This window comes from Barbus barbus, assembly GCF_936440315.1.
Source record: "Barbus barbus genome assembly, chromosome: 44".
NCBI classification, from domain to species: domain Eukaryota; kingdom Metazoa; phylum Chordata; class Actinopteri; order Cypriniformes; family Cyprinidae; genus Barbus; species Barbus barbus.
This window is the reverse complement of record NC_136722.1, coordinates 13,589,390-13,613,962: the sequence shown is the minus strand read 5'-3', so window position 1 is coordinate 13,613,962 and position 24,573 is coordinate 13,589,390. Positions and strand designations below refer to the sequence as shown.

The 24,573-nt window shown below is 36.7% G+C and overlaps 3 protein-coding genes across 4 annotated transcripts in view; 2 read left to right on the top strand and 1 right to left on the bottom strand.

The window, feature by feature from the left end:
* The first annotated feature begins 829 nt into the window (after positions 1-829).
* On the top strand, positions 830-7,929 carry LOC306863471 (retinol dehydrogenase 12). Its single transcript, XM_079406812.1, has 7 exons — positions 830-1,046; positions 2,055-2,170; positions 2,956-3,111; positions 3,242-3,346; positions 5,838-6,047; positions 7,210-7,402; positions 7,593-7,929. Exons 1-7 carry the CDS (start codon positions 1,033-1,035, stop codon positions 7,693-7,695), a joined length of 897 nt encoding a protein of 298 aa, XP_079262938.1. The 5' UTR covers positions 830-1,032; the 3' UTR covers positions 7,696-7,929.
* Positions 7,930-9,092: 1,163 nt separating this feature from the next.
* sec61g (SEC61 translocon subunit gamma) lies at positions 9,093-10,718 on the top strand (the record flags this gene model as incomplete). Its single annotated transcript, XM_079406808.1, has 3 exons — positions 9,093-9,199; positions 9,780-9,885; positions 10,612-10,718. The coding sequence occupies exons 2-3, from the start codon at positions 9,792-9,794 to the stop codon at positions 10,716-10,718; spliced, it is 201 nt and encodes a 66-aa protein (XP_079262934.1). The 5' UTR covers positions 9,093-9,199; positions 9,780-9,791.
* Positions 10,719-10,743: 25 nt separating this feature from the next.
* The window catches only part of LOC306863466 (thiamine pyrophosphokinase 1-like), an 84,041-nt gene continuing 70,211 nt past the window's right edge, over positions 10,744-24,573 (bottom strand). For both annotated transcript variants that reach the window (XM_079406807.1, XM_079406806.1), the window contains 2 exons: positions 11,387-11,413; positions 10,744-11,296 (listed from right to left, as the gene is read on the bottom strand). In XM_079406807.1, coding sequence (XP_079262933.1) covers positions 11,145-11,296; positions 11,387-11,413 — 179 coding nt within the window. In that variant the 3' untranslated portion in view covers positions 10,744-11,144. The remainder of the gene's footprint in view (positions 11,297-11,386; positions 11,414-24,573) is intronic.

Below are 24,573 nucleotides of genomic sequence, written 5' to 3'. Positions count from 1 at the left end.
AGAAATAAATATTAAAGATTAATAATACAGCAAAACACAGTTGTGTTAATGAGGCAGAAACGTCTTGGAATGGAGAGAAGGGGATTGTACTATTGTACTATTCCCTCACGAAAATTAACCATGTTTTTATTGTAGTAAAAGTGTAGTAACCATGATGGCGCATTGATTAACATTTGTATAACCACAGTTTTACTTCAAATACCATGGTTAAACTATGGGTAGTGTAGCAAAACCATGGTTAATTTGTGGTTTAGCTCTGTTGCAAAAATGTGAGCGTGATTTCACCAACTAGGTAGGTTTTGAAGCATGGATACTGGTTTGAGCTGGTTTAAACTGGTCCTGAGCAGTAGGGACCAGCACATGACCATCTTAAACCAGCTTAAACCAGCATCCATGCCTCAAAACCTACCTAGCATATGCTGTTTTTTTCAACAAGGGATACTTTTTTTGGTTTTATTTGATATATAAATATTCATATTTAATTTTCGTATAGTAGTAGTGTAAGTAATATAGAAAGTGTAGGTTCACAAAAGCGTAGACAGAGTAGAAAAACAAAATGGTGAAAATGTGCCTGTTTATGATCGTTCACTGAACGATTTAGCCTTTAGTCACTTGGATAAAGTGTCTAAATTGAATTGACTACATCTCTGATTATTAATGTTTATTGTGTTCGTAGAGCAACGAGGACATCTAGTGGGCACGCGCGGTCACTGCTTTTGCACAATTTGGCTTGTTTTAAGTGGGGTGACGTGATTGTATTGTGTGTTCTGGTGACGTGTAACGGAATGTCCAAACTTGCAAAAGAGATTCAATTGCACAAAGCTTCCTTGGATTTCAAGGCCATCGCAGCGAGCACATTCATGCACCATAAGCGCATCACGTTGTTCATATTGAAGTCAGACGCGTTTCATTGGCCGGAGGACAGAGCTCTGGACGGGAGGGGCTTGGATCCGGATCGCATAGTAATATCTCATTCATAAATTACACAGGACGCTGAAGTAGAGCTGAGGGAAACCGGCCAGTATTGGAACAATGCACTCGATAAGGTAAGCAATGCTGGTCTCATGAATGAGTCTACTGCAATTGACACAACTTTTTTCTTTTCTTTTCTTGGATCCAACATTTTTCAACATATAGTTTTAAAAATATGCTAATATATCACTCTCAAATGCCAATCAATATACTAAATTTCTTTAAATACTTTACCTATACTATCAAATTTTGGATTATACAGGCTGATCCAATGGGGCTAATTGTCACATGGTCATAAGGACTGCAACAGTCATAAATCCAATTACATGTGTTTTGACAGTGAGTTTGTATGTTGGTTAAACAACTTTCAAAACCCTCTGAAACTGAATTAAATTTGAGATTAAGTAGCCTACATTATTTATTGGTCACAACAATATTGTTTGAATCTTACTTTTTATATTTATGCTGTTTCGTGAATTACTAATAAAAGCTTTTAACTAGCAGTGAGAAACTTACAATAAAATAGTGAGGCAATGTGCCTCACAATTGGGTTTACTTAATTGCATCTTCATTCCTGAGCAATAGCAATGAAAATGTACAGTTTTTGTAGACTGTATGTAAATCAGCTGTAGTTTTGTGCATCTTTACATAATTACAATGTATTGATGCACACATACATTTGTAGCTGCAGTAAAGCAATACACCCTTTTACTGCTCACCAAACTTACATATTCAGAACACATGTTTAGTGGGAGAGCGTGGGAAAGAGAAGCCATTCACCTTATTAGAAGTCAGGGTACCAACAGAATGATTTTGAAACGGATAGGCCTATTTCAAGGTAAAAAAATCTCCCCATTTCAGCCTGGAATTACAAGGGAAAAAAATCCTGAGTTAGCACAATTCTGAGAAAAAAAGAAAAAAGCTATAAATTCAGAAATGTGAGAAAAAAGCCTGAAAATGATCTTGTGGCAGAAACAAGCTTCCATATGTGACAACTAGCCCCGCTCTCCTGTACTACTTCACAATCCACCAAAAATGTTTTCATTACATTGCATAAACATTTGCTCTGTAATCAATTCCAGAAATTTCTTCTGTGGTCAGTGGAGCTCTTCTGTACGTCTTGATGACAAAACAGTCATAATCACAGGAGCTAATACAGGCATTGGCAAAGAGACAGCGAGAGACCTTGCAAAAAGAGGTAAGAAACTAGCAAACCAAGTTTTCAGGACATTATGTCTCAACATGGTCTTGACCTTAAAAGGAAAACGATCTGAATGATCTGATTTGTTCCTTTTACTGCACATGCTGTGAATAGCATCTACTGCCAACCTGTTATGGGACCAAACCATGCCATGTGTGATGCCACTCTAATTAGAAGAGGGTATAGAGAGGTTAGCTAGAATAATTGCAATCTATCACATCATATTGGCACTATTGTTACAGCTGATAGCTTTATTTTGGATGCATATTCATTGCAGTTTGTTCTTTTTAATATTGCATAAAATCATCATAATCTGGGACAAATATAATAAATGCAAGGGTAAATCATACCCATTGTCCTGATGTCAAATGTGATGCAATAAAAACAACAAATAATTCATCTTATAAGACCGACAGGGTCTTGGAAGCTTCGAATGCATGCTGATAAATAAACGACAGGATTACGATACTATCTGCCAACGAGATGTAAAACTGTACACTTTCCCACATGGACCTGCTGAATTCCAACAAAGAAACTCTGATGCTTGCCAGCCAAATTGCTCTGAATAGTATAATAGACGTTCTGCACAGTAATTACCAGGCAAACAGCTATTGTGTTAGCTCATCAGCCTTACATCCTAGTTTAGCACCAAATTAATTATTATGCAAGGACATTTGCTGGAGTATGTAAACACAGTTATTTCAGATCCATGATGGATATCGTGTGAAATCTTCCATTACTGTTTGCACATTAATATCAGATTCTCTATGTGATGTCCTCAGGGGCTCGAGTCATCATGGCCTGTCGAGATCTGGAAAAAGCAGAGGCAGCCAGAAATGAATTAATAGAGGATTCTGGAAACCAAAACATTGTGGCGAACAAACTTGATTTATCAGATATCAAATCCATCAGAGCTTTTGCAGAACTCATAAACAAGGGTAAGACATTCGATTATTTGATCTAAACACATAATATATCTATACAATTTTAAAATACTAGTATTAATAGAATATTATATAATGTAAATTTGTTAATGGGCCTTTATACATTTTTTTTTGTGTATTTTAGAGGAAAAGCAAGTCAACATCCTGATCAACAATGCTGGAATCATGATGTGTCCATATTCAAAAACTGCAGATGGCTTTGAGATGCAGTTTGGTGTAAACCATTTAGGTAATGTTACTTTATATTTTACAATATGAAAGAATGTGCTTACAAGCATACACTATTTACGTTATGATGATGAATATTAATTAGTCTATTTCAGGGAGTTTGACCATGGTTTTGAAAGAAGTCTTACCAAGTCTGCATTTATTTAAAATACAGTAAAAACAGTAATATTGTGAAATATTATTACAATTTAAAGTAAATGTTTGCTAATTTAATATATAATTTAATAAATGTAATGCATTCCTGCAGTGGCAAAGCCAAATTTTCAGCAGCCATTACTCCAGCCTTTAGTTTTAACCAATATTTCTTATTATAATAAATTTTGAATTACAGTTGTAAAATATTTATTATATATACAGTATAGTTATAATATACAGTGGTGTAAAAAATTGTTGGCCCCCTTCCTGATTTTTTAAAATCTTTTTGCATGTTTGTCACACATTAATGTTTCAGATCATCAAACAAATTTAAATATTAATCAAAGATAACACAAGTAAACACAACATGCAGCTTTTGAATGAAGTTTTTTATTATGAAGGGAAAACAAAATCCAAACTCACATGTCCCTGTGTGAAAAAGTGCTTGCCCCCTAAACCTAATAACTGGTTGGGCCACCCTTAGCAGCACAACTGCAATCAAGCGTTTACGACAACTTGCAATGAGTCTGTTACAGCGCTGTGGAGGAATTTTGGCCCACTCATCTTGGCAGAATTGTTGTAATTCAGCCACACTGGAGGGTTTGAGCATGAACCGCCTTTTTAAGGTCATGCCACAGCACCTCAATAGGATTCAGGTAAGGACTTTGACTAGTCCACTCCAAAGTCTTCATTTTGTTTTTCTTCAGCCATTCAGAGGTGGATTTGCTGGTGTGTTTTGGATCATTGTCCTGCTGCAGAACCCAAGTTCACTTCAGCTTGAGGTCACGAACAGATGGCCGGATATTGTCCTTCAGGATCTTTTTGGTAGACAGCTCATGGTTCCATTTATCACAGCAAGTCTTCCAGGTCCTGAAACAGCAAAACAGCCCCAGACCATCACACTACCACCACCATATTTGACTGTTGGTATGATGTTCTTTTTCTGAGATGCTGTGTTACTTTTACGCCAGATTTAATGGGACACACACCTTCCAAAAAGTTCAACTTTTGTCTCGTCAGTCCACAGAGTATTTTCCCAAAAGTCTTGGGGATCATCAAGATGTTTTCTAGCAAAACTGAGACAAGCCTTTATGTTCTTTTTGCTCAGCAGCGGTTTTCGTCTTGGAACTCCAGGTCCTACAGGCCATTTTTGCCCAGTCTCTTTCTTATGGTGGAGTCATGAACAGTGACCTTAACTGAGGCAAGTGAGGCCTGCAGTTCTTTAGATGTTGTTGTGGGGTCTTTTGTGACCTCTTGGATGAGTCGTCGCTGCACTCTTGGGGTAATTTTGGTCGGCCGGCTACTCCTGGGAAGGTTCACCACTGTTCCATGTTTTCTCCATTTGTGGATAATGGCTCTCACTGTGGTTCGCTGGAGTCCCAAAGCTTTAGAAATGGCTTTATAACCTTTTCCAGACTGATAGATCTCATCACTTTTTCACACAGGGCCATGTGGGTTTGGATTTTGTTTTCCCTTCATAAAAAAAACCTTCATTGAAAAACTGCATGTTTACTTTGATTAATATTTAAATTTGTTTGATGATCTGAAACATTAAAGTGTGACAAACATGCAAAAAAATTACAAATCAGGAAGGGGGCCAACACTTTTTTTCACACCACTGTAGTTGTTTTATACTGTATATAATTAGAATGGACATCTTTAAATGTCTTAAAAGTACATTTTTAATTAATCTGTTATGAATAGCTGAGTAAAAATATACATTTTGTTAATAAAAAAATTAGGCTATGACTCTAAAATTATGAAAGGTAGTCAAAAGTATGAATATCTGCGCATGCGGCATCCAAATGTCTATTTCTATTTTAACATCTAAAACCGAGGCAATTTTACAAATAAAAAACATTTTCAAGTTATTATTAAGTATACTTTATCAGAATTTAGTTTTGAACACTTATTATGATACAAGAAGAATTAAGACTCTCTGTGAAATTAGATTTCCTGTCTCTAACCAATACTTGGTCTGACCAGTAAACCAGTAAAGTAATTTGATCCAAAAAAGCGACCTCTTTCAAATTAAGCACAAATTGTGTTTGGTTATAAACTAATCTTATGTATAAGGCAACATTGTTTCAAACAGGAGGTCTCAGACTTCCTATACCAATATAAAGTAGTGACCCTCTAAATAGACAGCGCATGCTGTTTAATTGTTTATCAGCTGGATTTGACTTCCTGTTGGAACCTAAACACTCACGTATAGTATACATCCTTTCCACATACATCCACTTCCATGCATTTATTGGGTAATAGACAAATAAAGCACAGGGCATCAACAGGACATAAGAGACAATGAAAGGACAAACAACCCCTGACTATTTTTATCTTCTCCAATCCACCAACAGGTCATTTTCTGCTCACCTACCTTCTGCTTGACCTCTTAAAGAAATCAGCCCCCTCCAGGATCATCAACGTGGCTTCTGTGGCCCATACGTGGGGCAGCATCCATCTGGATGACATAAACAGCGAGAAGGGTTACTCTCCACGGAGGGCTTACGGCCAGAGCAAACTAGCTAACATCCTCTGCACACGCTCCTTGGCTAAAAGACTGCAGGGTATGTGACCTTCAAAGCAAGGTTATCCATGTCAGACTAAACACGATAAACTAATATCGTGTTTGTCTTCTCTCTCCCGAACTCTGCTTGATTTGGTATTCATGAGAATACGTGACATTAAATGCAATCTTTTCCCCTGTCAGACTACATAAACACAATCAAAGCCAGGACGCACAGTGGAAGAGGTGGTCAACTGATATTTGTGTTTGTCTTAGACTGTTTTCTTTAGGATGCAGGACTGTCCTAAGCATATGGAAGAATGTCCTGTTTTCTGCGCTTGTCACTGATTGTCATTAATGTGACAATTCAAACTCAAAATCAAATAACAGATGACACTGTGATCTGTTCAGAAAGGCCACAGAGGATGAAATTCATACCTACACCAGTAATTCTAGTTAAAAAGAAATTCTCTAATAGCACTGTAGTAAAGAATATAACAAAATAACACTGTTTTAATCGATTTGAATCTACTACATGCCTTCTGTCATCTGATTGATAGTTCATACTTTTTCTCCCAGAGTTTGAGCTCCATATTCTCCTATATCATACAATATGAGTCATAAAAGCCTGATGCATCAAATAGGATACCAAAAAAAAAACAACAACAACTGAAGCAACTTGGGTTTACTTGATTATACATCTTTTTTTTTAAATATCTTTTTTTGAATTGTATCAAATTTGACACATCGGGCTGATAAGGAACATTTATTTCTCAATTATTATTATATTGCATTGCATTATAGGTTTTGCTACAGACAACAGATATTTATATGCATTTTATGTAACTATTATACTGCTATACTGTTATAAAGAGCTTACTGATTTACATACATGATTCACATTTGATTTGCATATTGCTCAGTTTGGGCCTCTGAATAACATTTGAGGTGTTTTTCCCTCTCAGATTATGAGCTCCATATTCTCCTATATCATACAATACGAGCCATAAAAGCCTGATTATATCAAATATGATACTTGTACCACTACAACACTTATAATGGAAATTCCAATGTAAACCAAAGACGGTTTGAATTCAAATTAACAGACTTATTTCTATTAAAACAATTCTGTACCAAATCATGGCAGTACAAAAGAAGAAAATACTTATTACAAACTATCCGCTAGCTCTGATAGTGAAATATGGTGATGGTTGTGTTTGTAGGCAGTGGTGTGACTGTGTACTCCCTCCATCCTGGTGTGGTGCAGTCAGAGCTGTTTAGGAACCTCAGCAAGCCTGTGCAGATAGCAGTCAAGGTCTTCAGCCCCTTCACCAAGACCACTATTCAGGGGGCCCAGACCACCATCTACTGCTCCGTGGAGCCCAAGCTGGACAACGAGAGTGGAGGATATTACAGGTACAGAACAATTATTTCAAAAGAATTCTTAGTCCAGTTTACTCTCCCGATGTGCACACAAGATGTCCACCATTTAAATTTTTTAAGATTATAAAATGTGTTAAACATGCAATATACAAATGATTGTAGTCATATTAATGCTCATTAAGACAATGCCATTCATAAGCCTGAGAATCTGCTTTGTTTCCAGCGACTGTGCTCCAGCACAGTGTTCAAGAGAAGCTTTAGATGATGAAATGGCTCAGAAACTCTGGGAGCTCAGCTGTCAGATGCTTAGCATTACTTGGGACTGATGGAGCAAACCTCTCAGTGACACTGTTATAAAAGCGGAATGAAAGCTTTTGGACTAATGTCATAGATAATGGAAACTGTAGTGTTCATACAATGCATGAATGAATGCACTATGTTTTATATTGTACATTGAATACTCTTTTTAATACCCTTGGCTATTCTGTTATAATTTCATTAGACGTAATGAACTGCTATGAATTCAAATGTATTTTGGTCTATTAAATCTTTTATCTTTTATTTGCATTTGTTTCTTTTTGCCGATGAGCTGCTGTAATATCCACAGTTAATGAACTAAGCAAAACTGATAATCTGAAGCTTGTTTTCACAGGATGTTTGCCTTCATGCTAGCAAATATAATATGGAGCCCCCAAGGAGACATGGTGATGGAAAAAACAAATAGATGCAAGTTTTTCAATGCTTTTTCGCTTTCTCTAGCAAAAGTATTGCGTTCCCCCAAGAAAGGTAATGGTAAATAAAATTAGATGGGACAAAAATTTCAATGATTTTGCGTTATCTCACAAAAATGTTGCGTTTCCTTGCGTTCTCTTGCAGAACTTTAGCGTTCCCCTGAGAAACTTTTAGAAAAACTATACTTTGTAAACTATATAACGCAATTTCACAGGAGAACGCAAAAGTTTTGGGGGCTCACAAGTAAAGGGACGATAGATAAAATATGATGATCATGAAAAAATATTTGAATGATTTTGTGTTGGCTCGCAAAATGTTCTTCTAGAAACTTTGCGTTCACTCGAAAAACTTTACGTTCGCTCACAAAACTTTTGTGTTCACCGGGAAACTTTGTATTTTGCAAACGAACGTAAAACTATGATTCACGAGTTCGCCTGCCCATCTGTTCTTGATGGTTAATGGTAAACGAACTTGACTTGCTGTCCTTAATGGAGGCTCGAACCTGAGACTCGAGTTCAACCCCCCATTGCGGTACTACCTAGAGGGAGAAAAACAAAAAAAGGAGGAGCTGGGGAGGTGGAGGGATGCTGGAAGAATTGACACTGGGACAGTGCAATGAGAGCTGCTTATTTAGGCTTGTACTGATGATTGATAGGACTGAATGATTAGGCTCCTCCTGAGCCTACATTTGGTACTTTCTTTTGTTTTGTTTCTCCACCACATCCTTTTAGGAGCTTTGTATAATTTAACCTTGCTTAAGTGTAAGCATAAGATTCTACTAAAGCACATGAAATGCCTCGTCGTATGTTTAGAAAAACTGTTTGAAAAGCTAGGATCCATGTAACAATCCTCACAGACAGATAGCTAGCCTACACAACTAAAGATGATGTGGACAAGTCGTTTTGCGCGCTAAACTCCAGTCACTAGATGGCAGTGAGCACGTCAACTGTGCGCAGGAGTCGGGAGCGAGCGCGCATGCGTTACTTTTAACGCTGCGTCAGTCTTTCCGCAGTTAAATCTACGTGGCTTTACACACAACAGAGTCAGTTTGTTGCTTGCTGCTGAACCACTGCTTCGTCCTTTGATTTGTCAACACAGGTAAGTTTATTTTCGTGTTTAGAAGTTTTTATTGTTATAACGTAAAATAAGGTTATAATACAGTCTTACTGAGGACGTGTCTGTTGTAGTCGGTGAGTTTCTGCGTAAACACTGTTTTTGACTGATCAGATGTGACCACTTTCTTAGTCTGAGTTAAAAATATTTCACATTTAGTTGCTTATGTTCAATTATCAATTAGGAAATGACTATTGAAGTCTACTGTAAATGTTTTTACCTAGTGTAAAGTGCGCAGTATGTAGGCTAACAGTGCTAGTTTGACAATCTGTAGATTATAGTCATTGGTCACTAAAGACTTGTAGCTAACGTTAGTTAACACCGATATGTGTTTAACAACTGGCACCTTTTGAGAATATATTTAATAAAACTAGCTTTTCAGTAGATGGGATTGTTGTGCTTGGGTTTAGGATATCTGGGTTTAATAAATTCATACGTAGTGAAACCTGTATAAAGCATCTAACTGGTTTCTGTGAGATGTTGATGTAGTGATTCGTTTTCTGATGAGGATGTGTAGTGGTTGTTGTTCACATTTGTGAGTTAAAATGTTCTGTTCTCTCTCCAGCCTCACATCAGCATGGATCAGGTTATGCAGTTCGTGGAGCCCAGCAGGCAGTTCGTCAAGGACTCCATCAGACTCGTGAAAAGATGCACAAAGCCAGATAGAAAAGGTACGTCCAGTCTTTTGTCGTTTTAACTCAAAGCATCGATAAGCATACATTAACTTAAAGGGATAGTTCACCCAAAAATGAAAATTCTGTCATTTACTCAAGTAGTTTCAAACCTGTATGAATGTCTTTGTTCTGCTGAACACAAAGGAAGATATTTTGAAGAAAGTTTGTAACCAGGCTGTTTTGGGGCACCATTGACTTCCATAGTAGAAAAAATAAATAAAAAAATACTATGGAAGTCAATGGTGCCCCAGAACTGCTGTTTCCAACAGAACATCTTCCTTTGTGTTCAGCAGAACAAAGACATTCATACAGGTTTGAAACTACTTGAGAGTAAATGATGACCCAATTTTCATTTTTGGGTGAACTATCCCTTTAAGGAATACTGATGCTATAATTAGATATGAAAAATTATGAAGTTCTCTTGAGCTAAATGCAGATGAGTTGTTTGTGATAAAGATATTGGCAGTGGAAAAGATAAAACGAGAAAAATCAGTTTCAGAGGAGAAAATGTGTGAAACAATGTTTGTAAATGAAAACGTTATATTTCTAAACCTGTTTTATTTGACGGTTTATTTTCAGAAAAGTAACAAACTGTTAATCTCTACTGCATTTGACCGTATACAGTGTTATATTTGTATTTATTAAGCATATTTAACATTGCATGCACTTAAGTCTGTTTCACATTTATGATAAAATGGCTTCATTTTATTTCCTGCTCTCTAGAATTCCAAAAGATTGCCATGGCAACGGCAATTGGATTTGCCATCATGGGCTTCATTGGATTCTTTGTCAAACTCATCCACATCCCCATCAACAATATCATTGTGTAAGTACGCCACAAAAATACACACAACAATGTATTTCAGTCTTTTATTGCAAGTAATGTGAAAAAACATTGACTACATAAACAGGATACAATCTAATACTACAGTGCATTTAAATGTGCAAATTGCCTTTTGAACAGACATTTAGTTTTTTATTCAGTCTTTGATTTGATTTAGTCTTTGATCAAAGCTGGATTGTTTGTCTTTTGTTAACAGTGGTGGTTGAATCAGCTGCATTGTGAGGCCAAACTGACCTTCGGCTGCCTGAAACGGTGTTGGATGCTGGACTGAATGTGGAAATTTGTATAAATCATGTTTTTTGTGCATGTTAACATTTTTATTTGGCTGTGTTAATAAATCAAAGGTTACACTACTCATTGTCTTCATTAATAAAAGGCTGTTAGTGCTGAGGAAAAGGCACATTTTAAAGGTTTAGTGCTTTGTGCACAGTGGTTTAATTCCCATGCTCCATAAAAGTGGCTTGTCGGTGGTGACCGTTACAGGTTTTCTGCCGCCTTTGGGGTCATGGTCCTCATAAGGGTTGGATGTGCTTACAAGCTGTCCAAAAGCCAATACTTGATTGTCTATAAAAAGGGGACAAAAGGTAATAAGTATAGTTTTATTTTTTCCAAACCGTTTTAAAAAAGCAATAGATGGCATTGTTACTTGCTCACCAATGGATCCTCTGCAGTTAATGGGTGCTGTCAGAATGAGAGTTCAAACAGCTGATTAAAACATCACAATGCACAAATAATTTATTACTGTAGTACATCAATTAATGCATTTGAAGTCAAAAGCTACATATATGTAAGAAACAATCCTTTATTAAGAACCATTGCTTCCAGCTAAAATGTGAATCCTTTATCCATACTATTGCTTCCTCTAGCAAAAAGTCTTATCTGAATCTGGAGAGAAATACACACAGATCAAACACCATTTACAAGCGGAAAAATAGTCCAAAAACAGTTCTGCACAAATAGAAAACAAGCAAACAATGAAAAGAAAAAAAAAATGGCCTAAACAAAATTGGTGCATTTTGATGTAAAAAGAACTACAAGGGATGGAATTTTTCACTGGAGAAAGCTTTATTATAGACTGGTATTTTGACCAGAAGTGATGGTTTAAAGTTAAAACATCTTGATGGATTTGATTTTTATAAACGCTTTTCACTTCACAAGACTTTAAGATGCAAGGAAGGGTGAGAAATGAAGGGGATAAGAAAAAATGCAACCAAAGTGTCCAAGTAACCACTAAAAGCTGTGAATACACCGACTCCGCCTGCTGTAGTTTTAATTAAATTGGCCGCCCAAGACTTCTCACCAAACCCGCCAGGGGTGCTTGTGGAAATGTTCTAATGAGTGAAGTGGTACAGAACATGCCCTCGCGTAACCTGGTGGGAACGACACTGTTTTCTCTGTCTCTGGCTTTGGCTCTCTCATTCAATTTAACTGCTCACTGGAAACCCCGAGCAGCAGCGGTGCTGTAATCTGGGTGCCAGACAGAGTTCAATGGCCCCAGCCATCCTGAAACAAAAGCGTACATTTCTCTTGATCACCGAGCATGCTATTCCCTTCAGAGAGGCCCAGGTGCCACTCAGAAAGGAGTTATACCTGTTAGCAGGAATGTGACCAAATTAAGAATTTCAGTGGTCCCTTATAACATCAGACACACTTGACCGAAGTCATTTATGTGAGGCCACTGCAGTGGAGAAGAGAGTTTATTATTTGGAGCACCAGACTGGTTAACGCTGTGGTTTTGTACTCTTCTGCAACAGGTTTTCATGCGAAACTATTTAACTTTTTTTTTTCTTATCTTTAGTAAAATACTTTTCAAGTTAGTCTCTGCTGAACCTATACTGACCCCCAGTGGCGATTTTTCTTTTATGCCAAAATCAGGATATTAGGTAAAGATCATGCTCCATGAATATATTTGGTAAATTTTCTATCGTAAAATCAAAACTTAATTTTTGATTAGTAATATGCATCGCTAAGAACATCGACATCATTTGGACAAATTTAAAGACGACTTTCTCAGTATTTAGATTTATTTTTTCCGGTTTTCATAGTTGTATCTCAGCCATACATCAATGGAAAGCTTATTTATTCAGCTTTCAGATTATGTAAACTTTTTAAAAAAAATGGACCCTTATGACTGGTTTTGTGGTCCAGGGTCTCTCTTTCTCACACACACAGAAGGAGAGAGAGAGAGAGAGAGAGAGAGAGAGAGAGAGAATACTAAGCTTAAGAAAAATGAAATTTAATAAAGTCTAAGTTGTCATTCACAATGTATCCTACACACAAACGTATTTAAACAAACTCTCCCTATCAGAAGTCATACCCAGAATCCATTAATGGCCTAGAAGACTTAATTTCACCGAACAGTAAATACGCATCAAAATTAAACATGAAAATATATGTCCCCTAAAATATTATCCAGTCGAAGCAAGAGAAAACGAAGTAAACAAGGCAATATCTGACGCTAAATGAGCTGTTTTACTCTGAGGCTACTGAACAGACTTCAAAGGCAGCATGACAAGAGGAAAAACAAGCGAAGTCACTAGCGATGAACTGCTCACAATGGCCTCCTCCAGTTAATCACGCATGTCACTCTGATAATTAAGTCCATTTCAAAGATGCAAAGATCGAAACATTGATAACCTTGACTAAACTTTGTAATTAACTTACCGCCCCCCGGTTGCTGCTCTTAAACAGACGCATATTTAGTGATCAAACAGACCTAAAGCAGTGCCTGCTCTCATCTTGCAGTTCACGACTTGACCAGTGGTGGCGACAAAGCACTGTGAGATGCGCTGCGTGCCGCGTCATTTTCAGCAATAAATGCAAGCTGGCCTCTTTCAAAATGCTGAAGATTAAACATTTGAAGTATTATACACCTTTTTCTTATTCAGCATTTTCAAACAGCAGTATCTGAAAGGCATATGGGATGCATTATTGTGTAAATAAACCTGGATTAAAATTAAATGGATAAATAAATCAAATAAAGTTAAAATAAATGATAAGCTCTTGTTCCCTAAATTATAATCTATATATTTATACACATAAAATATTATTTAATAAAATATATACATAATATAAATTACATATTTTTTGGGGCTGTCAAATAGTTTAATATAGATTAAAGTTTGTTTTTACATAATATATGTATCTGTACTGTTTATATCTATATGCATATATAAATACACACATGTATATGTTATGAAATATTTACATGCGTATATATATATATATATATATATATGATTTATATTATATAAAAATATATATTACACATAGCCTACTTAAATATTTATATATGTGTGTGTGTATTTATATATACACATATAAGAAATATTTACATGTAAATATATATTCATATTAATATATGATTTATATAAATATATATTACATATATTAAATATACACATGTATATGCTTTACATATATTATGTAAACAAACACATGTAAAAAAATATCTATCTATCTATCTATCTATCTATCTATCTATCTATCTATCTATCTATCTATCTATCTATCTATCTATCTATCTATCTATCTATCTATCTATCTATCTATCTATCTAGCTATCTATCTATCTATCTATCTATCTTCAAAGCGGTAGGTCAATAATAGTATACTCTATATAATACACTAATATACTGTAATGCACTGTAAGCCTACACGATATCTGAAATGAACTGCGTGAAATTCAACAGCAAGAGGGACGTCGTCAGATCAGCATTCTTTATCAAAGAAGCAGTTTAATGAGATCCCTGACCTCTCGATGTTTTCTCCATCAAAAGTATGCTGACGAGCCACAGTGTGAAGCCGATGAAGCTCTGATAGTGGACACTCAGATGAAGAGTGTGCTGTGGAGGAATGTGTGGCAGCAGATGTGTGGACAGATGGGCCTTGAGGCAAAGCACACAGATACGAGCAGAAACTCTCAGCCTCCACTCCAACACATTACAGCAGCTTCATGGAAACCTCTTCATGCAGACATGTACAGGAATACAAACAGATATGCATGCAGTGGTGCAGAGGCTGATGTGTAAATTAATATTGATCTGCTTTCCTTACAGTGTACCGTAAAGTAGTGGTTCTCAACCGCATTCCTGGAGGACCCCCAGCACTGCACATTTTGCATGTCTCCTTAATCAAACACACCGTATTCAAACACACCGTCCTCCAGGAATGTGGTTGAGAACCACCGGCGTAAAGGATTCCTGTAGATTTAACATAAAATCTATCATATATTTTGTTGAAATGTATGCTCCCAAATAAATGATCACTCTCAAAATAGTCTAGATAATTCTTAGTGTTTCCATGTTTCTTTGCAGTTGTTATAGTATTCTGTGGTTCGTAACAATCCAAAATATTATTACAATTAAAAATAACCATTTTCTATTTCAGTATATTTAAACATGTAATTTATTCCTGTGATGCAAAGCTGATTTTTCAGTGGCCATTACTCCAGGCTTCAGTGTCACATGATCCTTCAGAAAAATCATTCTAATATGCTAATTTGCTGATCAATAAACATTTCTTATAATCAATATTGAAAACAGTTGCTCTGCTTAATATGTTTGTGGAAACCACTGTATTTGTTTCAGGTTCCTTTGATGAGTAGAATAATCACTGACCCCATACTTTTGACTGGTGCATCTCTATGATATTGTTGTCCCCAGATACAGCTCAGGTACCTCCTTCAATTCAAGTCTAACACTATGTATATATTTTTTCTTTTTTAACATCCACTAGGTAAAAAGTGTAAGTTTGATCAGCTAGAAATATAATATCACACCTCAACAAGCCAGATAATTAATATCTGTCACAGAAACTGCAGGTCAATTTAGGTTTCAAATCCTTAGTCCTAAGAATGAGCAATAGTAGTGATAATAGCCTTAGCAAACACCAATAATAAGCTTTTAAAGGAATAGTTCACCCAAAAATGAAAGTTTACTGAAAATATACTTGCCCATACACTCACCCTTAGGCCATCCAAGATGCAGAAATTTATCACTACATAACTTGTTCACCAATGGATCCTCTGCAGTGAATGGGTGCCGTCAGAATGAGAGTCCAAACACCTGATAAAAACATCACAATAATCCACAAGTAATCCGCACAACTCAAATCCATCAGTTAACATCTAGCGTGAGAAAAAAATCCATCATTAAGATGTTTTTAACTTCAAACCATTGGTTTCAGCTATATATAATATTGCTTTCTCTAATGAAAAAGTTGTCTTGTCTGAATCAGGAGAACAATATGGACAGATCAAGCACCGTTTACAAGTGAAAACCATCCAAAACAGTTTTAGACATCTTTGTTGTTGGATTTTGATATGAGAGGACACCACATTTGATGGATTTTAGCCAGAAGCAACGGTTTAAAGTTAAAAATGTCTTGATGGATTTGTTAATAGATGAACTAGAATTGTGTGGATTATTGTAATGTTTTTATCAGCTGTTTGGACTCTCATTCTGACGGCACCCATTCACTTCAGAGGACCCATTGCTGAGCAAGTGATATAATGCAAAATTTTGAGTAAACTATTTCTTTAATAGTAAGTTTGCTATTTGTAAGCTTGTCAAAGCAACCAACAGGGAGAACATTTGCATCCAACTGGATCTTTAACCATCCGGCGTTAATATTAGCATGACAGATACCAAGGTTTGGACAGTTAAGCATGAATAATAAATCTGGCTTTAACACAAAGCTGGTTCTCAGAGCATTCAGGAAGCTTCATTAGCAATCTCCTCAGCCCGATTCTGATCGATATCTGACACGGCGGCAAGAGCAGAAATTAATGCGTTGCTGTTATTGATAACAATGAAGATGTTTGCATGTAGTAATCGCATTTCCAGCACCAATGTACTTCGCTTAAGTACCCAATATTTACAGAGCAAATTACACGAAGCCTCAGAGAGGAACCGAGTCGAAAACACGCTATAGCCATGGGGCTGAGTCACAGTTGATAATTTTGAAGCAAAAACGGTACTTTTATGCCCCAAAAACTCGTTTTCCTCTGTGCTTATCGTGTGAGGTGAGGTGTGCTGCTGTTCAAGCCATCTGGTGGGCATTGATAGCGCTTCTATTAAATGTTTATGGCTTCATTGGAGGGAGGTTACAAGGCTGAGGCGACGACACAATGCTAATTCGACCTTCAGATGAGAGAAGGTCTGCTTTCTGCCTTTCCCATAGGAATATGACAGTTCGGTCCCCTGCAGCTACATCATTTCCTCCAAAACAGAGATGCTGAAGTGGCATCTCAGCAACAGCCGTCATAAAGAACCCCAATTTAAAATAATAAAAGCTAGAAACCGCAACGCAGACTGACTGTATGTAGAGAAATGTCAGTCTGTCCTTTTGACGTAAACCACTGTCTGAAGAGTGCAGGCTGAGCCAAGGTTATACATTCATGCCGTTTCAAAGTGAAAACGCCTCATTGAACCTAGCAGACAAGACGGAATGGATTAGAGCCCAAGTCTTCCATTAGTAAATGCAGATTCTACTATTTGAAGGCTATCATACTGCATGCAGCTGTTCTTCTAAATAAGTCATAAAATCATTTTAATGAGGAAAATAAATGACAAAAAGAAAAAAAAAACCAAGTTCGTATTTTGCATTTTGCTGCAGGACGCAAGACCTTCTGAGATTATGAGACAAAAACTCTAGCATAAAAGCAATTCTGTTCCATTTTTTATGTGCAATAACTATAAAAGCAAGTGAAATGAGATATAACTGTGAAGAAACTGACATCAAGGTGAAAATATCTCTTTGTCATCTACTTAATGATTACAAACACTGAACTAGATTTTCCACATTTTCTTTAGAAAATGTGTGTGCTTGTCCATCTACACAGTATTATGGTGTTGTAGATGGTTTACCGTTCAAAAGTTTGAGGTAAGTTTTTGAAAGTATTTGAAAGAAGTTTCTGATGCTCAAAAAACAAAACAAAAAACAACAACAACGTTAAAGAGTTAATGCACTTTATTTATCCCCGTAGGAATCTTTTTTATCAGTAAGTTTATTAACATGATCCTTACTGATACATTTCGGTAAAAAAAAAAAGAATTCATTCATTAACTTAATCACTTGTGGCAGAATTTATTTTATTTTTTTGGCGCAGATTTGTTTTTTGAATTTTTTTTCTTACACAGAACTGACTTCCTAAACAAATTGATCTGGTTTAGTAAATTTGTTCTAGGCCAATGAGGGGGTGACCAAACAATCTGCTAGCTATAGTTACAATTTTCCTACATGAAAACTTTTGTGCCTCAGTAGCATTTCCAAACCAACCAGTGAAACAAAATGTAATGACATTCTCAATAAAAGCACTAAACATTTTTAATACAGAAACATCTACACACTTTGATGTCCCTTTTTGCTAATAACTTCAGTCTATTTATCCCACTGCATCTTGTGATCGAAGACAACCCCTAGATATTTACATTCTGTAACCCTCTGAATTGATCCTTCGAAAAAACCTGCCCACCTACGTCCGACAAGCCATGGCACTCTCAAGCCACACGTCATGTTCTCACGCAGTGAAAAATACATTGCAGAGCAAAGAGGAAACTGACAACATGCTGACAGACAAGACAGAGCAGGTTACTTTTAGTATGAAACAAAATCTCAGCTTTCAAATTTTGTAATTTTTTAAAAGAAATTCAACCAATAAATACTTTTTTTGTGGCTCTTTAAAATGTTGTGGCAGATCACTGTAGCGCTTCAGTTCAAGCGGCATGTGAACCGATCATCTTTTCCTCTTTACTTATTATAGCATGAAATAAACATGAATGAACATCAGAAGGTATCTTGTTTCAACTGCGGAAAGACGTCAATACACAATTCCAGGACTTTCAAGCACTACTTTTTTGGTTTTCAAGGACTAAAATCAGAGATCTCACTCATCAAACTATATTGTTATTATCTTTCAAATTCTAATAAACTAATAAAACAAAACGGTACAAATAAAGTGCAGCACAAAAGCATGCAATGACTGTGGCAACTTTAACATTTGAAAGGATATTATGGCAGTTATCGCTTTCCTTATCCAAACCTTATTCAAATTTCCTTATTCCTAGATTTTTTCATGAATATATGATTGACCTGAAGAATGAAAGCTGTATCATACACCTGGGAAATTATGAGCTAAATCACCACTTATCAGCACAAGGGTGTGTGACAATACACTTCGCTCACGAGATATACAGATACTTGGTTCACTAGAAATGACAATATTTTAATACTATTTTTAAGATTTTTTTTTAAATGACAAAATATTTGTTTTTTAATCACACAAATCAAAACAATACAGTTGTTTTTAGAAATATTTTAACTAATCTAGGGCTGTAACTAATGGATTATTTTGCTAATCAAGTAATCTATTGATTATTTAGAAAATTTAGTAATCTGATATTTTTTAGTATTGGACCTAAGTGAAAAACAGGCTTTATTAAGACTATTTATATATAAACTAACGAAGGGGCAATAATAATTGGTTCAAATAAAGTATCAAAACAAAGTAATTACATGGTTTTATTGAACAACGCTGATAAAATAGGACTACATAATGTAATATGCCTACACAAAATATGAACATAACCAACTTCAATATATTATGTATTATAACAAATACCTGCAAAGGGCGCCAACGGCCTAGCGATGTTTCACTTTACAGCATGATTCAATGACGTTTAAATCCATGTAATTTTAATATTTGGCCACAAGCAAACTCAGAGCAAGGGTTTGAACTTTTATTTTTAAATCATGATGTACAAATCGCATATTTAGAAATATGTTGATATATTCTCTTGTGTTGGCATTGGTTTATAAATGATTTATGTTACAAATCTAGTGAGATAACATGCAGTATTTTCCCAGATTAATGTTAAGCAACACAAACAGCATATGCAGAGGAAGAGTTTGTGGACCGAGCGGCTGAGATGGAGACGAGCTCCAATGCTTGTAAATGATAACAGTGCAACACAAAACGCGTTACACTTTATAAGCGTTCCCAAATGAAACCCAAACGAACAGCTCATGCAATATGAGACCGAACAATATAATGCAAGCACAATCAAAGGTTTTACCACAAACACAACTTTATACTAATATCACGAGACCACTTTTAACCTTAAGGAGTAATATCGCGAGATCTCGTGCGCTGCTAAAAGCCGCGAGAAATGGCTCCGTATTTATATCAGATGCGCTACATTGTTATTTTGCGTAAAAAGACTGTTTTATCGAGAAATAAAATAACACTAATTTCATACATACTGCCCTTTAAAAATTCAAGTACTTTTCAAGTACTTTCTCAAAAATATGTCTGCTTTCAAGGGTTTTCCAGGACTTAAATTTCAAAAAGTCTAATTCAAGTACATCAAGCAATTTAAGCACCTTGTATGAACCCTGACCTCCAGGCGAAGGGCCAGTGCACTAATTGTACTAAATTGCATGGACGCTTCCCTAAATTTATGCACATTTTTAAAGTATTAAGAACAAGGTTTGATTCTCCACACCAAAATATGAACTCACCCAAGTTAGAACTGCTGGACTGTAAAACTTAAAAAATCCAACAACCACAAAAACAGGTAAACAAAATCAAACTTAGGGGGAGGTTTGGGTTTCCCCCTTGGTAGAAATCGCATACCGGACCACCTCTCCCTTATCGTCCTAACCTTCCCCCCATTAGGGCACCCCTGCACTAATGCAACAGGACGAAAATCATTTAGCTCCATGGATTTAGAAATCTTAGGAAGAGGTATAATGGTTGAAGTTTTCCTTAAGACAGGTACACAAAAACTAAGTTAGATCAACATCTATTTGACCAAAGTAAGACTAGAAGCAGGACAGGAAGTGATGTACGCTGAGTCATTTTAATAAGGCTGTCTTTTAATGACAGCATGAGAAGGATGTCTTTTGGCTAAACCACCTCAGTACTTTCAATTGACGATGTCACAGTAACATTAAAAGACATCATGACTAAAAGATGAAATCTTAAGCGCTGCAAAGCAGCTCCTAGTGTTGAGTATTTACTCTGGAAAGTGCTGCCAATGTCATTCAAAGTGCTTTTATGAAAGCAGGACTCCGGTGATTGTTTTAAATGTCTTGAACTGGATAAAAGAGGCTCTGTTCCGTCTCTTTAAACTCACAAAACCACTAACACCTCCAAAGCTTATTCACACAGAAGCGCAAACCGACCCGTATTTGTAATTTCAAAGGATTTTCTTCAGCCCCAGGCTCAGATTTCTCTACCGACTTTTGACATCCATTGTTTTTTTTGATCCCATCTTGCAGCATTTTTTCTCTTTACACATTTCCCAACCCCTAAAAGCATCATTAAAATTCACAGCAACGAAGTTGTGTCTCACAGGGCTAAGGAGCACATTAGCGAAATGGGAAAAGACACTTCTGGGACTCCTACAAGCACGAGTCTCTCTGAAGTCATTCTTGCTGGGGATTCGCCCCGCTATCCATTTGACAGCTTAATATTAAAAAGCTCTGCCTGCTTCCCAGACGCTCTAACAATCAGAGTTATGGCGCGCTTTAAAACCTGCTGAGTCATGCTCACTTTACCTTAACAGTGAGCATAATGTGGGATTGCATTTAGCCCAGTTTGAATTACTGTCATCGCGCTGCGAGCGTGAGAGAGAGAGAGAGTCTACTCTTTCCTGATCTGAACAAAACCTGTCAGCCAATTTTTGATGGAATTGAAGCTCTTCACCACTCACAGTCATTCTGATATGCAAATGAGAATGTAGAGCAGGACGCTTTGTCAGGCATTGTTCCATTAAGAGACCTGACATCTTTCAAGACCCCAAAAGAAGCTTTTTGTGCAGTGGAAAGACCATTTGTGGGGAAGTAATTGCATCTATGACACCTTCCTCGAAATTGATTTGCCACAAAATAATGACATGCAATTTCGGTTAGTTTATTTTGTCAGTTATAACTAGTATTTGTCCTGTTTTGACCTATGCCCATACAAGCTAATGGCATTAACCGATATCTCTGAAATATCTGGCCTTATCTACGACAGCGTATTGATTCACTAACACAGGTGTGCTTTGTAATCTTTGATCGTTTTCCCATGTGACCCTGCAACCCGAGTGGGCAGCTCATTTGTTTTTATTATCGTCATGGGCGGAGAGGTTATGATTTCAGATAAAATGATTTAAAATGGTTTTCTCCCTGACTGAACAAATACTTTTTGCTATTTCCTTCCTGATTCAGAAAAACAAATAAGATTTTAACATGAACACCACAGTGTTATTACTGTTTACGAAAGGTTAAATGAAAACTAAAACAAAAACATATTCTTATGTAGAAAACTGAAAAATAAAAATTTAGGAAAAATGGAAACTACTGCAAAAAATGTTGATGTAATTAGTTATAACAATTAAAAATTTGTTGAGATAACTTAAATATCCAACTTAAATAAATATTTGTTATATATTTAACTAAACCTAACTTATACGTAATAAAAAAAAATAATAGCAGTGTTATTTTAGCATCGAGATACTAATATAGGTTTAATTAATATTTTTTATTCAGTTTTACATTTTATATTTTGTTTTCATTTTAATATTAGTTCGTTCTAATAATTAAGGGGGAGGTTGGTTCTGTGGCTAATTTTACACAATGATTACAAAATTGGTTTCTATTTAATTAAAAATTATCCTTATTAAATTAACTATTAGTTTTTTTTTCCTTCTGGGGCCTGAAATGGAGGAATTTAAACAATATTTTGCTGAATGTGTTTTTGTGCTGGCACCTTGGCTGGTTTAGGTAAAGAGTATGGTCTTCTATACTCTTTGTTTTAGGTCTGTCATGGATAAATGAATATGAAAATAAAACCATCAGTAGGTGGCAGCAAGTCGCTGTTTTAATAAATGACTTGCTGAATCATTCATATCAAACGATTCGTTCAAAATAGCTGATTCAATTGAAACAAAACAAGTGAGACCATCTGAATGGACTGTTGAATCACTGGCTCACTGGATTCGTTCAAAAACTGATTCATTCACAGAATGAAACACTGTGTTGCTATGCATTTTTGTATAAAACTAATAGCACATTTGTGCTCGCGGCCTCACGCACATGAGCTGATATACAGAAAAGTACATTGCTTGTGCAATGAATATAAAAACGTAAAAACTCATACATGGGTATTTTTTGTTTCCTTGCAGGAATTATAAGGGCATTCTAACTGTATTTTAATGGGCTTCATCGCGCAGTGAATGCTTTTGGACTCTCAAGGCATGTTTTGTTTTTGCTTTTCTCAAAGTTGGATAATGTCAGCTCTCCTATCGTCTCTCAGTCCAGCACAGTCACACATACATTATGTCAGGAGAATGTCTTTAAATTCTAATCAAGGAAAAATCATACCTTCTGTTGTCTTCTTTTTAAAGATTTTCAAAAGCTGCGCCTGTACCACTTTGAACCTTGTGCGCAGCTTGTTACAGTACTGAATTCTGATAGGCGAATCGCCGTTACTTAGTTCGTATATGATCATAAGTAGAGAATTGTAACATTTAATGTCCATGATAAGTTTTACGTAATACACAAAATTAATATTCCAAAGGGGATGGTTAGGGGGTGATGGTAGTTTTACAGAGGGGATGCTTTTTGTCATTTGAGGGGGATGCCCCCTCAATTCGAGCCCTGTATATATATATATATATATACACACACACACACAGGATTTACAAGCCTGTTTCTCTCTCACTGATTGGACTGTTTTTGAAGCTGCTGCAAACAATCTGGACGAGCTTACAGAGACTGTAACATCTTATATCAGTTTCTGTGAGGATATGTGCGTTCCTGCCAGGACTCAGTTAACCTACAACAATGACAAACCACTGCAAAACTCAGACAGCTCCGTCAGGGCAAAGAAGATGCTTACAGAAAGGGGGATAAAGTCTTGTACAAACAGGCCAAATACACACTGGAAAAGGAGATAAGACTGGCAAAGGGGAATTATTCTGACAAGCTAAGGAACAAATTCTCTTCCAGTGATTCTGGTTCAGTGTGGAAAGGTATGAAAGATATCACCAGTTACAAGACACCATCCCCCAGCACTTTGGAGAATCAACAACTGGCAGACGACCTGAATGAGTTCTACTGCAGGTTTGAAAGAAAACACCCCACACCCGCCCTGAACACCTCTCCACACAACCATTCACACCTCCAGCAACCCCCTCTCCCCCACACCTACAATTCAAATCAGCGAAGATGACGTGCGCCAGGTCTTCAGAAAGAACAAAAGGCGGAAAGCACCAGGCCCAGACGGTGTGTCACCAGCCTGCCTAAAAATCTGTGCTGACCAGCTGGCCCCCATCTTCACACAGATCTTCAACAGCTCACTGGAGCTGTGTGAAGTCCCTTCATGCTTCAAACACTCCACCATCATCCCCGTCCCAAAGAAACCCAAAATTACTGGACTTAATGACTACAGACCTGTGGCTCTAACGTCTGTGGCTACGAAATCATTTCAAAGACTGGTTTTGGATTATTTGAAGGACAACACTGGACCCCCTGCAGTTTGCCTACAGAGCAAACAGGTCTGTGGATGATGCAGTCAACATGGGACTTCACTTCATCCTGCAGTATCTGGACAGACCAGGGACTTATGTGAGGATCCTGTTCGTAGACTTCAGCTCCGCTTTTAACACCATCATCCCAGACACCCTTCATAATAAACTGACACAGCTCTCCGTCCCCACCACCATCTGCCAGCTGGAGCAGCTAGTGAGGCTCGGAAAATTCACACCCAACACCCGCACCATCAGCTCCTCAGGGCTGCAATCTCTCCCCACTGCTCTTCTCCCTCTACATGAACAACTGCACATCTAAAG

Coding starts and splice junctions, on each gene's coding strand:
- LOC306863471 (XM_079406812.1), top strand. Junction 6,048..7,209: donor CTTGGCTAAAAGACTGCAGG/GTATGTGACCTT, acceptor TTGTGTTTGTAG/GCAGTGGTGTGACTGTGTAC. Junction 7,403..7,592: donor GAGAGTGGAGGATATTACAG/GTACAGAACAAT, acceptor CTTTGTTTCCAG/CGACTGTGCTCCAGCACAGT.